At 37.7% G+C, this 14,453-nt stretch overlaps 1 protein-coding gene across 1 annotated transcript; it reads left to right on the plus strand.

Annotated features, from left to right (window-relative positions):
• The first annotated feature begins 1,931 nt into the window (after positions 1 to 1,931).
• On the plus strand, positions 1,932 to 8,072 carry LOC109000828. The gene is made up of 5 exons (XM_018977845.1): positions 1,932 to 2,242; positions 4,691 to 4,923; positions 5,053 to 5,791; positions 5,921 to 6,681; positions 7,765 to 8,072. Exons 1-5 carry the CDS (start codon positions 1,932 to 1,934, stop codon positions 8,070 to 8,072), a joined length of 2,352 nt encoding a protein of 783 aa, XP_018833390.1.
• The last annotated feature ends 6,381 nt before the right edge of the window (positions 8,073 to 14,453 follow it).

Consider the following 14,453-nt stretch of genomic DNA (forward strand, 5'->3'; position numbering starts at 1 on the left):
TTAAAATCTCAAATGTCATAAGAATTGTTTCCTTAAATTATGCAAAATCTAAAACCTCAGATTTTGTGGAACTCATTCCATAGGTCCACAAGTGCTAAAACCATACATATCATAAAAAATCATATCCTGAAACCCGCATAATTCTACGACCTTAAATCTCCTCAAAATCATTTTTAAAGTATGTATCATCTCTAAACCTCAAACCTCCAAATATTCAATCCATAAAATTTGAAGAATCTCAAATCTCCAAAGTTTCAAACTCGACGACGAGCAGTCATCCTGAGATCTTAAATTCAGTTAAACGTTCTAGGGAAAGAAAACAAAACATGTATAAACAAAATATAAATACCAGTTAAAATATTTAAAACAAGTTAAAATTAAATAAATGTATCACTAAAATCTTGAACTTGTTTTACCCATCCTTAGCCATATATTTAACCAACTCATATAATCCTTCCTACCATCTATAATTGTAAACCCGACATCGCTCTAAACTCTCATACATCTTCAGAATCTAAACCACAAAGTATCTCCTATAGTCCACAAAGTAAGCTTGTCGGATCTAAAAATCCCAAAACATCAAAATCTCAAAACTCAATCATAAAGTCTTACAAAATCTAAAACCTTAAATATCCACATAATCGTCCTTATAGTCCTCAAGTTCCTATACTGAAATTTTTACATCCTATGAACCCACAGAATCTAAACCTCCAAGGTTTATAGTATGCAGAATTCAAAACTGGCTCTGATACCAACTGTAACGCCCCGTTCCCGGAGGTTTGGAGAGTTAACTCTTAATACCTCAAATCAACTTAAATAGTACAACTATAAAATCTGGAAAATCCAATAAAATATTAATCAATTTAATCATTCCAAATATCTAAGTTTTTCCATGGGGACAATAGAGAAAATCTCAATAACATAAATTAAAAAGCATTTTTTGTTTTATTAGCAATCTTTAAGGGGCATGTGGGGGAATCAACCTAATTCTCCTCTCTCCTTCAGAATGGGAGGTAGAGGTGAAGTGGTGGGGTCCACTAGATTCTAACAGAATTTGGGTTGTGCGTGGGGGGTGTTGACAGAGAGTGAGTGACAGAAAGTGAGTGGGGTACGGTGGTTTGCGGTGGTGGAAGTTTTTCAGGAGGTTCCTGCAGCTATGAGAAGGGAGGAAGAAAAGGAAAATTTCAGAGAACAACGAGAGACATATGGAGGATATACAGGAGAAATGGGAGAGGCTGCATTTATTGGAGGATGAAGAAGCTGCAATAGATTTTGTAGAAGGTGTGGGAGAGGAGATTTCTTACAAAGGAAAGTGTAGTTTGGTGGGGAAAGTGTGCATGGATAGAACTATAAGCAAGGAGGTGATGGAAAACACGATGAAGAAAGTTTGGAGAATAAGCAGACCTGCAAAGTTTCTTGAAGTAAATACGAATGTATTTACAATAACCTTTGCCAATTCAGTTGATAAACAACGTGTGTGGAATGGTAGACCATGGCTATTTGATTTTCATCTTTTTGTTCTAAAACCTTTCGATGAAGATACACCACCACAGAAGCTGAGATTTGAGGAGGAAAGCTTTTGGATACAGCTGCATAACATGCCACTGTCTTGCATGAATGAGGATAGAGGAAAAAAGATAGGTAATACCATAGGTAGGGTGGAGGAGGTGGATTTGGGGGAGGATGGAAGTGGCTGGGGAAGATTTTTAAGGGTTCTGATCTCTATAAACTTGTGAAAACCCCTTGCCAGAGGCAGAACCATTAACGTGAAAGGGGATAAGCACTGGATCCCTACAAGGTACGAAAAGTTGCCCAAAATTTGTTTTTCATGTGGATGTTTAACTCATGGTAAGGAAGCTTGTAAAAGGAAGAGTGAAGAGGTTGATCAATATGGGGTCTGGTTGAGAGCATAATCGAAAATAGGAATAAAAATGAAAAAAGATAGGGAACCAGTTTATTCAAAAAAGAGTAATGAGGGAGGGAAGAGATGGGTTATACAAGAAGAAGGAGAAGAGGGGTCAAATAGTAGGAGGGGAAAAGAGGTAATTAGTAAAAATACATGCTCTGAGAAGGAAGGGAGTTATAGGGAGGCTAAGGCTAAGGGATCAAATGAGAAGGAGGAGAAACTAATTGGGGTGGAGAAGGAAGTGGTGACTAATATGCAAACAGAAGGGGCTAGGGAATTCATTACTAAGGTGGAGGAGAAGGAAGTAGAGAGTAGAAAAGGTGGTAGAGAAGGAAGGTCTAAGGAATAAAGAAGAAACCATTATTGAGGTGGAGGAGCAGAGGGAAGATCTGTATGATACCATTAAAGAGTTCATTTCCAAACGGGCTCATTTAAAGGGTGAGTGGAAGGAAGAGAAGGGCTAGAGAAAAAGGGCAGAAAACATTTAGTATGGATGAGTGTTACTCTAAAAAAAGAAAGAATGTGAATGAGGAAGGAAAAGAAAAAAAGAGACTGAAGGGAAAGAAGATTATTGTGGAGACTGATGGTGAGGAATACAACCAAAAAGAAAGCATGGTGGTGGCTGTTAATCAGCCCCACCTTCCTCAATGAAAATTTTAAGTTGGAACTGCCGAGTGCTTGGGAACCCTCGGACAGTTCAAGACCTTTGCCTTATGGTGAAGGAAAAGGACCCAGATTTAATAGTCTTGATGGAAACCAAGTTGAATACTGAGAAGTGTGTGAGATTGAAGAAGAGGCTTAACTGTGAGGGATGTTTTGTGGTGGAGGCTTTGGGAAAGACGGGTGGTTTAGCTCTTTGGTGGAATAGTAGAGTGAAGGTTGAGTTACTAAACTATACTTAGAGGCACATGTGCCTGGATTTCAGATGAGAATGGAGATGATAAGTGGTTAATGACAGGATTTTGTGGCCAGCCTGAAACTAGTAGAAGGGAGGAAGCTTGGAATCTGTTAAAGTCTTTGAAGCCAAGGGTTAATCAAGGGTGGTGTGTCTTAGGAGACTTAATGAGATTACTTCTAATGATGAAAAAAGGGGAGGTAAGCCAAGATCAGAGAGACAAATGGAAAGTTTTAGAGCAGTTTTAAAAAAAGGTAATTTGTTTGATCTCGGGTGGAGAGGGAACAAATTTACATGGTCCAATAAGCATGAAGATGACTATCAACTAGGGGCTCCCGAACCCCTCGAACTTCTCTCGTCTCTCCCGAACCCGCCGGCCTCCCTCAGTGCCTCGAACCCATCTCTCTCGAGGGGGTGGGAGCTTCGGCTCCTTCCCCCTCTCACCACCTCTCCCTCCTCCGTCCGCTCTGTGCCCACAACCGCTCCGCTTTTGTGTTTTTTTGTTTTGTAGGCTAAATAAGGGGGAACACCGGATCTGGTCTTTCCGGCGACAATAGATCAGCACGCGCCTCCCCATGGTGTTGCCCAGCCGCCGATCTTCAAGTCTACCGAAGGTGATGCCATCCGGAGTGGCGAGTTGCTCGCACGCGCGGCCAAAAAACTTGTAGGCATTCGGCGAGTGGCCTTCTCGCGACGCCGAGAGGCCCTCTACCGTCGCGACGCGCGGCGCCGCTGGGGTCTGTGAGCCCGGAACTTCCAAGATCGGTCGATGGTTTTCTCCCAGGGTGGCGCGTGTTCTGCACGCGCCTCCGCAGCTGTTCGGAGCTTTTTTTCTGCTGTTGGTTTTTGTTGTGTTCCAATGTATTTTCTTGTGTTCTGTTTTAATTAAAAAAAAAAAAATCAAAAATTTAGTCCCCATGGACCGTGGTCCGAACTGTTGGTATGTCCCCATCTCCGCTTTGGCGGTGTATGGGATTGGTGTACCCTACCTCGCGTAGTCGGGGTATGGGGTTTGTTTACTCTGTCGGGGACAGAGTTGTGTACGACGAATCTCTTAGACTTCGGTCTTTAGAGTTCTGTCGTCTGGGCTAGACCATGTCAGCCACGAAAGTGTGCTGAGGTGCTACTAACGTTTGTAACTGACTTTTTAAGTCAAAGTTGTATGTCCTTTTTTATAAATGGAATGTGGTCCTTTATTATCAAAAAAAAAAAAAATAAGCATGAAGATGAAACTTTCACTAAAGAAAGGCTAGATAGGGCAGTGGCTAATCCAATGTGGGTACAAAAATTCAATGATTATTGGGTGGAAGTGCTGACTAGGAGAAGTTCAGACCACAGGCCAATCCTGTTGACAATGAAGAAGAGAGGAGAAAAAGTTTGGAGAAGGAAGAAAATCTTTAGATATGGAAGCAAGCTGGGCAAAAGACGAGGGATGTGAGGATGTTATAAAAGGGGTTTGGCAAGATTTGTAGAGGGAAATTCATGCTCAAAGGTTTCATTTTAAACTAGACAAATGCAGAGATGCCCTTTTGAGGTGGAGTAAGCTGATCAATTTAGATAGGCTCCAAGGTATAAAAGAGAAAACTGAGTTGTTAAAAAAGCTTCAAGATGATGAGAGCAGATTCAATTATGAAGAAATCAAAAGAGTGCAAATGGAGTTGGGGGTACTGCTTGAGAAGGAGTATCTTAAATGGAAACAAAGAGCAAAAAGGAATTGGTATGCTATGGGGGACAAAAATACTAAATTTTTTCATGCTTGTGCATCTCAAAGAAGAAGGAAAAATGTGGTTAAGCAGGTTATGGATGAGCAAAAAAATTTGTTTACTATTCAAGAAGATATCAAAGGGGGCTTTTAACAATTACTTTGAGAAATTGTTCTCTTCCACAAGACCAAGCTTTGAAGATATTGAAGGTTGTGTGCAACAGGTGGAGACTCGAGTCACAAGTGAAATGAATGAGAGATTGACCAGGCCTTTCTGTATATTGGAGATTGTGGAAGCTATTAAACATATGGGGCCTTTAAAGTCACCTGGTCCAGATGGTTTTGGTGCTTGTTTCTACCAAAACCATTGGGATACAATAGGCGAGGAAGTGTGTAATGCAGTGATCGATTTCCTTAATGGTAACTCTCTGATTTCTCTAGTTAACTCTACTTACATAGCCTTAATTCCCAAAACTAATAATCCTTTGAGTGTTTCTGATTTTAGGCCTATTAGCCTTTGTAATGTCATTTACAAAGTTGTCTCTAAAGTGCTTGTAAATAGGCTTAAAGGTGTACTGTCAAACATCATATCACCCAATCAAAGTGCCTTCATCCCAGGGAGGATAATTGCTGACAACATTATGGTTGCTTATGAGGTCCTACATACAATGAAGGTGAGAAAGAAAGGCAAAGAAGGTAGCATGGCCATCAAGCTTGATATGTCAAAGGCATATGACAGAATTGAGTGGGATTTTTTGGAAGCCATCATGAAGAAGTTGGGGTTTTGCAATGAGTGGACAAAGATGATTTTGCAATGTGTTACTTCTGTTTCATATTCAGTGTTGATCAATGGTGAACCAGGGGAAAGATTTTATCCATCAAGGGGATTAAGGCAAGGGGATCCTTTTTCCCCTTACCTATTTATCATGTGCGCAGAAGGCCTTAGTGCACTACTCAACAAGGCTGATCAGCAAGGGGAAACAAAAGGGATTTCAGTTGTGAGGAGGGGGCTGAGAATCAACCATCTGTTATTTGCAGATGATTGTGTTCTATTTGGAAGGGCTAGTGGGGTGGAATGGAGAAAACTGAAAGGGATTCTTAACATTTATGAAAAAGCTTCTGGCCAGTTTTTAAATAAGGAAAAGACAGCTATGCTTTTTAGTTCAAATACTAACTCAGAAACTAGAAGGAGTTTACTAAGGGAAGGAGGGGATCTGGTGAAAGGGAATTATGAGAGATACTTGGGACTTCCCCCTATGGTGGGTAAATCTAAGTATAACACTTTTAGGTGTTTAAAAGAAAGAGTTTAGCAAAAGATTAATAATTGGAAGAACTCTTTTATCTCTAGTGCTGGGAAAGAAATAACGATAAAGGTTGTTTTACAAGCTGTGACATCCTATACTATGAGTGTTTTCAGATTACCAAAGAAGCTTTGTAAAGAGTTTAATGGTATGCTTGCTAAGCTCTGGTGGGGTAACCAACAGAGAGAAAATTGTATTCATTGGAGGAGCTGGAAAAAATTGGTGCTATCAAATGGTAAGGAAGGATTGGGTTTCAGAGATTTGGATATGTTCAACTCAGCTTTGTTGGCTAAACAAGGCTGGAGGATTTTGCAAAATCCATCTTCTTTAACTGCTCAGATTTATAAGGAAAAGTACTTTAGAAATTCCTCTTTGCTGGAGGCAAAATTGGGTCATACACCTTCATTGATATGGAGAAGTGTGTGGAGTTCTTTGGGGTTGCTTAAAGAGGGACTAAGGTGGAGGGTGGGAAATGGTAACAGGATCAAAATTTTGGGTCAAAAATGGTTATCCACTCCATCTTCTTTTTGTGTTCAGTCTCCAATAGCTATACTGAATGAGGATGCTAAGGTCAGTAAACTCATGGTGGAGAATAAAAAGGAGTGGAATGAGGTCCTAATTAGAACAATTTTTTTAAAAGATGAAGTTGATCAAATATGCTGTATTCCTTTAAGTAGAAGGGATGTTGAGGACAAGTTGATATGGGGCCGTTCAAAAAAAGGCCTATTTAGTGTCAAAAGTGCTTATTTTTTGGAACAAGAGAGATCAAAAGTTGTAAAAGGGGAATCCTCAGGAGGGGCAACTTCAGATAGCAGATGGAAGTTTTTATGGACTTTGAATTTTCCTGGAAAGTTGAAAATGTTCATGTGGAAGGCAGGTAATGAGCTGCTAGCTACAAGGTGGAATTTATTTGTAAGGAAAGTAATTGAAGAACCAAAGTGTCCTATATGTCTTCAAGAGGCTGAATCTGCTATGATATGAACCCATGGGAATGAACTCCCTTGAACCCACAATCAATTTGAAAACTCCGCAAGAAAGCCAAAATCAAGTCAACGGATGGAGAACCTAGACCCGATAAGAACTTGTTTCAAGAACCTAGATTATATTAAAATCTAGACCCGTTGAAGAACCCGTCTCAAGAACCCAGATTACAAAGGAGGAACGCCACAAAAGTTGTGATTTACCTTTGATAAGTTCAAGAGTTCAATCAAGAACAATAGGAGAAAAATCAACTCACAAATAAAATTCAATATTGTCTAACACCTTAAATGAGGCTACAAGGAGTTTTTAAACCCAAACCTAATCAAAACCCTAGCCAAAATAAAACCCCTTTTGCCCAAAATTACCCTTGATGAACATTACCGGCTATAGTAAGCGCGGCTACAGTAACCCCTACAATAAATTGATGAAACCCTAGTTCCTAAAAAGTAACTTTCCAAATAAGCCCTTGGCCAAAATACAAGGCCTTCCCAAAAACATAGTTCATAAGAAATAAGACATGTGATCCAAGTATCTTCAAGCCCACTTATTCTAAACTAATAAAATAAATCATTTAACCAAATTGGAAGCCTCCAATAACAATAGGCCGTATCTCTAAGTCATGTCTTCCACAACTTGAATCAAGTGGATCAAAACTAGTTCTTCTTCTTTCAGACCCCCTCTTGAGTGTTGGACTCTTGCTGGCTTCATCCCAAGTGGATTGCACCAATCATTGCATTGCTTCCTTGATCTTCTTTGCCCTTGATCTTGTAATTGGCTCATCTGGAACTTGCAAATGATCTTTAAGTGTAGGCCCACCTTGGTTCCTATCACCATGTTTCTACAAGCTTCTCAAGATTTCTCCTCCTATTGGATACTAATTGATCCCGCCAAATAATCGCATAATCAATGAACTCAATTACAGCCAACTTCACATTCTTCTCCTCAGAGTAATTGTGACAATCAAATGTTGATCTACCAGCTATAGCAGAGTGTTATGCTTTGAGGAAAGCAATGGATATATGCAGGGATCTCAATTTCAACAAAGAAATATTTGAAGGTGATGCTCAAGTTATTATTAATGCAGTGAATGAAGTAGTTGTAGGTTTTTCTTATATTGATACTATCATCGAGGAAATGATGATGGTCCTTCAAGAATGGCATGATTGGAAGGTTCAATACTCTCATAGAAGCACAAATGTAGTAGCACACAATCTAGCAAAGGCTGCTTTAAAGATAGAGGAAGAGATGGCGTGGATTGAAGAGGCACCAGCTGTAACAGCCCGCTAGAAATTCATTGGTGGAATTTCTATTGACTTTAGGAATCTCGTGAAAACCCCATAAGTTTTTACGAATCGACCAATCGCATAGGTTTTAGTCTGTCAACATAGTCAGTGTTATCACTCACTATGGTGCTAGTAATATGAGTTTAATTATTTGAGGTAGTTAGAAGTGTCAGAATGCGTTATGGTCTACGCCATTAGACTCAGAGGATTATTTAGGATTTTATGGCGCAATAACTTATTTTCATAATTCCGGACGAAACGTCTGTTGAAAATTGTGAAATTATTTTTAGGGGCACTTCGGGGTTGAATTTCGTTAAACGATTTTCACTATAAGTTAATATGAATATTTAGAATTTTTAGTACTAAGTTTATTATGTATTTTTTTGGAGTGAATAGTAACCTCGATAAGCGCACCCATTGCAGTGTTTTCAAAATCACAGTGTGGAATGTCCAAATTAGGTTAGAGAAATTTTATTTGGACACTTGGCAAGATTTTAGCCACACTTAGTGAATGGTATTAGACACTTGACACAAAGAAGAACCATTAGATAGATTTGTGAAGGAATCAAGGTGTGAGATCATGCCACCTAAGCAAAGTTGTGTTTCATCTGTTCAACCAAATTGTGCCAGACCAAAGAGGGTTTCAACCCTAGCAAAACCCTAAATGATTGGAACCCAATTGAAACCCCAAAAGCTTGGTTGAAACCAAAACCCTAAATGGTTTTCCCAAACCCTTTTTAATCCGATTTCTAGCATTGTGTTTAATCATTTGATTAAATCACTTTCACATGCTATTAATTAATCGAATCCTTGTTATGACATCATTATTCAACCTTTTAAACCTTGGGAATTTGATTGGGCCAAGAAAAATTGATTTTGGGATTGATAGCATCTCAAACCCTAACCAAACCCCCTTTAAACCCCAAATTGAAGCCCACTTGGTGGGGCCCACCAAGGCCCACGAAATTGGCCACCTTGGCAAAGCTTCTTGGAGAAGTTTCCTCCCCCACATGGCAGACCATCCACTGCCATTGGCTGCACCCAATAGTGCCTTGATGTGAAGGAGAAATCCACTCCATCAACCTCCATCTTTCACAGCTGCTGCAAGCAGTCTCTGCCCCTCTCTATTCTCCACTTTATGTCACATATCCACCTCCAATCAAGGGTCATTCAAGCCCATAACTTCTCCCTCCAGAAGTCTAAAGTCGTGCAAGACATACTTCTCTCCATTTTATCACTTCTTTCTCCCGTTCTTAGAGAGAAACCCAAAAGAGCTCTCTCGGGCAGATTTCGGGGACTTTTTGCGTGGCCATTTACGACCCTTTGTAAGTATTTTCGCATGATGATTCCTTCACATAAGTTATTCGTCTTTGAGTCTAGTTGCCGTGGATATATTATTAGTCTCATTCCATTCTCATTTGGTCGGTCAAAAGTATTTTTAACCATGGAAAGGTCATTCTGGGCGTGAAACTGGAGAGTATGTTATATTTTAGAAGTTTTGACCAAGCTAATGGACTTATCTTGGTCCGAAACTTTTATGGAGTGTTGTTAACATGTGTTTATGAATGTTCATTGAGGTTTTGTTGCATGAATAAAGCTTTTGATGATAGATTTGCTTAGAGTTAGAAACTTGAAAACTGGAAGTGGAAAAACAGTTTCTGTTTGGTGAAAGTTTGAATATTTCGTGGTTTAATCTTATTCCAAAGGCTTTGATATTTTTATATGAGGATCCTAAGCCTCTTATATACATGTTAGGATGTTATTTCGAAGATATTTAGTATTATGTTTAATGATATGATTTTCTATGCAAGAGGATTTCGGTTAGGCCTAAACTTTGATGTTTTTTAGTTAGATCCATGTTTTATTAAATTTTAGCCATGTGATTTTAAGTTTGATGGTTGGATCTTCTTTAGGACACATTTTTAAACCATGTGTTATGTTAGTTTGAAGATCACATGTCTTTAAGCCATGGATCAAGAGATTGATCATAGTTAGTTGGGAAAATCAGTTTCTGTTTTGGACTAAGTTTAAAACCAAAAACTCCAAGTGTTGTTTTGTGTTTTTTGGTGAGTTTTGTTTGATGTTTTAAAGCATGTTTCATCTTATAATGATGTTATGAATATGTTAGAAGTAAGATTTGATTTTTTGGAATTCTTGGAGATGTTTTTATTAAGGTCAAAACTTGGGATTTAAGGTTTACTTTTTGTTAAAAAGTTTGGGTCTTTTTACAAAAAGTTTGGTATTGATAATTAGCTTTTTCTTAATGGATAGTTTTAAGGGTGTTTTTAAACTTAGGATAGGAAGATCTTTGTTACAAGATTTTGGTTTATTCATGAGTTTTGGAACTTGAAAGAATTGCAACCAAAATAAGACAAATGGCCTATGTAGGTTTCGGCCATAGTGAGTTTTTCATAGTTGTGATTGGTTTTAAATTTTTCTGAGTTGAGATTTGAGTTTGGGACAAAATTTACATGAGGAATGTAAATTTTGGTAAATTTTTGGAATTAGGATATCAAATTCTTAAGTTAGGGGGTAAAATGGTCATTTGCCCACATGTAGAGGGTAAAATGATAATTTTACTCTAAGTTGTCTCTTTTCACATTTCTAATTATTAGTAATTAATTTCTAACTTTTAGAATAACCTTTTACAGTTCCTCGTATTTCGCGCTTTATTCTAGTAGAACGCGACGATCGAGGTAAGTTAGCTTTTAATTTACTATCAGTTTAATGTGTATAAGTGATAAGTAAGAGAACTAAATTGTATGTATGCATGTTATCTTATGTGCCATGCCAAGTCATTACATATTTATCTGTTACACAGAATTTATTCTGTCATGAATTATTCATCTGTTACAAAAGATATTCTGTCACGTATTCCTATACATTGCAAGCATGTCATGTTAAGTTAAGTATGCCATCTGTTACATGTATTTCATGTCATGTAAGATTCACTGTCACATGTTACACCATGTTATGAAATGTTGTCTGTTATATGGTATGCAATGTTACGAAATGTTGCATGTTACATGTATGCCATGTTATGAAATGTATTCTGTTACATTTATGTCTTGAAGTATGTCATGTCTGTCATCTTATGTTCATGTCATGTTATGCTACGTCAGGACTTTTGTCTTTTATGTCACGATCATGTTACGTCACGTTACGAAATGTCATGTATGCCAGTTAAGTTATTCATGTCAATCACGACCCTAAGCGCTAGGATGGGGTAATATCCTAGTGGAACTCCTTTGTTCACGCTGGAGTGTCTAAATAGGTGTGAAATTCCCTGGGTTGACAAAGTACAGTCAACAGGTTGCGAATGGGGCCTAATTAGCTGGTCACCGGAGCGCGCCAGGCACTAACGCCGATGGTGCCACACATTACGTTACGTGTGTCGGCACAAACAAATAAGTCATGGGGCCACAACAACTGTGGAGCGTGAAGTATGGGGCCACAACAACTGTGGAGCATACACTACGTGAGACACAGCAATTGTGACACGTAGAATACTTGGGGCCACAACAACTGTGGAGTACGTATTAACGCACTCACAGCTGGTATAGAAACCTGTGATGTGATGCGGTAATTGGCAGGGACACACGGCTCAAGGGGACCTGTGTAGCACCCATATGGTCACTTTAATGATTAAGTCTATTGAATAAGATTTCAAGTTCATGTATTTCACGTTCAAGTCATGTTTCAAGTTCACGTTATGTTACGTTCAAGTTTACGTTCACGCAATCATGGTAATCACATGAGACAAGAATATGTTTCAAGTTCACGTTATGTTATGTTCACATTTACGTTATGTTCCAAGTTCACATTTATGTTATGTCATGTTCAAGTTCATGTTCAACTTATGCATGTTCACGTTCATGTTATGTTTTAAGTCACGTTCATGCTAAGCTTCAGTTTCAGTTTAAGTTATGCCAATTATGTTATGTTGTATGTCAAGTTATGCTATGATTACTTATGATTTAATTATGCATTCATGCTTTTACTGCCATGCATGCATCATTAACCTGTGTGGAAGTTTTCCGTTAACTTGCTGAGATTTGTAATCAAATCTCACTATGGTAGTCCCAACTACCATTCCCCCCGAATGGTAGATTTTGTTATAGGATCTGAAGGAGAACCGGGAATCGACCAACTGGAAACGGCCGACTAAGCGACGGTGCGACGTAGATGGTATTTCAATAGTTACCTCAGATTACTACTTGTATTGGTGGAGTTCAATCTCCAGCACTCTTTTGATCACAACCTTATGGACTATTATTGTGATCTTAGTTGTTTAGTATGTCGTTAAGTATGGAGTATGTTTTAAGTATTTGGGATATTTTAGTTTGGTGCATAGTATTGCTAATGAAAAAAATTATCCGCTGCGAATATTGCATAATGCTAGATGCATGTTAGGAATATTGCATCTTATATGTCATGAACGGGGGCAGGTAACCTTGTGTTGCATGTCTCGACACTTCAAATGTCCGTCCGATCCCAAGCGGAATTTGGGGGCGTCACACCAGCTTTTGTATTTACATGTTTACAAAAAGACAAAAATTGTATTGAGTTTACAGATATATGAATGAATGAGGATTGTTTTTCAAAAATAAATAAATAAAAAACGTAAATTAAAAACTCTTGAAAACTCAAAATTATCCTTAACTCATCAAATCAAAATACCCAAAAAATAATATCAGTTTACTAACTACAACTCTCAAATAAGCACTTGTTCCCTCGGGCACTTGTTCCACTCTGATCATCACACCTGCTAAAACTTCATACTCTTGTTCTCCAGCTGAACCATCAAAATTATCTGAAAAATATATGGAGATAAGGGGTGAGTTATCAACAACTCAGTAGGCAGAGAACATATTCTAGTGTGTAAACATGAGCATTTACAGAAATCAGAATGCAGAACAAAAAATTTTCATTTTCAGAGTGCGGAAGCAAAACATGTTATCAAAATATCAGAGTGAAGATTTAGAAATAATTTCATTCAAAAATATTCTTTGGCATAGCATAAATGATCATCATCATCATCAGAACATCATATCAGAACAGAGGCCATGTATAACCCCCGTGGTAGGGTTGTGCATCTGCGAATAGCCGAGCAGAACATAAATCACTCTGTCACTAAGGTGTGCACTCAAAACAGAGACTACTACTATAACCCGTGGCAGGGCCGTATCCACTATTATTACCCGTGGTTGGGTCGTATCCACTATTATTACCAGTGGTTGGGCCGTATCCACAATTGTAACCCGTGGTTGGGCCGTATGCTACTATTATCACCCGTGGCAGGGTAGTAACTGAACAGAGCGGAAACAGAATCAAATTCAGAATCAGAAAGTCATGTCAAAAGTTTTCAGAAATCACGTCTTATCCAAACAGAGTACTGAACAAAATCTTCAGAACAGAACAAAATCATATCACAGCATAATTTATGCACAAATTTCATATTTGCTCTCTTTTTCAAAGTTCAGAAACAAAATGTCAAAAATAAGCTCATGTCTACACCAACCATGACAGAAAAGACTTTCTTCTTAAACAGAATCTCATGACTAATGCAGAACAAATAACTGAGGTACTTCAAATTTCTTTCATAACAAAACATGCATATTTTCCAAAAATAACCTCAACTCATTTTATTTTAATGCAGAGTCTAGCATAGGAACCCCGCTTACCTGGATTTCTTAGTTTTTTTCAGAATTTTTCTCAAAATGTCGAACAATTAACAATCGTTACCTATAAAATAATCAAGTAATTCCCGTAAATTTCCAATCAACCACTTATTTCGATGTTTTTATCCTAAGCTTCTAAAATAACCTATTTAATTCCTCAAAACCTAAAATTCTCATAATTCCCAAAAAGACCCTCATTTTCCTAAAACAATCAATATCCACTTAATCGAATTCGTACCGAATAAGAATTTAGTCAAGCAAGTATTAAAATAAATATAAAACTCAAAAAAAATTAATATTCAAAATATTTAAAATACACGCAACATTTTATAAATAAAAAGAATATATTGGTTACTAAAATTTCCATAAAAAAAAGTCATGAAAAAATAAAAACTCCTCTCCTAAAAAAAATAGGTTTACTTCCTTTAATTAACAATATTATTAAAATAAAAATATAATATTTATTGAAACTTAAAGCAAAACTCATTTAAACATAAACCCAAAAAAAAAACTTCTCACCTGAAAACATTAGGTTAAAACTACCCTCTATATATATATATATAATATATGTATACATAAAAGGTTAAAACTAGTAAGTACCCAAGTTAAAACTTTGCTGATATATATACGTACATATATATATATAACAAAACCTTATGAAGAAACCTAATGATGAACAATACACTTATGAGTAATAGAAGTGC

Source organism: Juglans regia, chromosome 3 (assembly GCF_001411555.2).
Source record: "Juglans regia cultivar Chandler chromosome 3, Walnut 2.0, whole genome shotgun sequence".
Lineage (NCBI taxonomy): Eukaryota > Viridiplantae > Streptophyta > Magnoliopsida > Fagales > Juglandaceae > Juglans > Juglans regia.

Excerpts from the sequence above, each read along its gene's own strand:
- LOC109000828 (XM_018977845.1), top strand. The coding sequence starts at position 1,932 with ATGAAAAAAGATAGGGAACCAGTTTATTCAAAAAAGAGTAATGAGGGA. Across the intron at positions 2,243-4,690 it reads AAAGGTGGTAGAGAAGGAAG|ACCAAGCTTTGAAGATATTG; the intron begins GTCTAAGGAATA and ends CTCTTCCACAAG. Across the intron at positions 6,682-7,764 it reads AATGTTCATGTGGAAGGCAG|CTATAGCAGAGTGTTATGCT; the intron begins GTAATGAGCTGC and ends TTGATCTACCAG.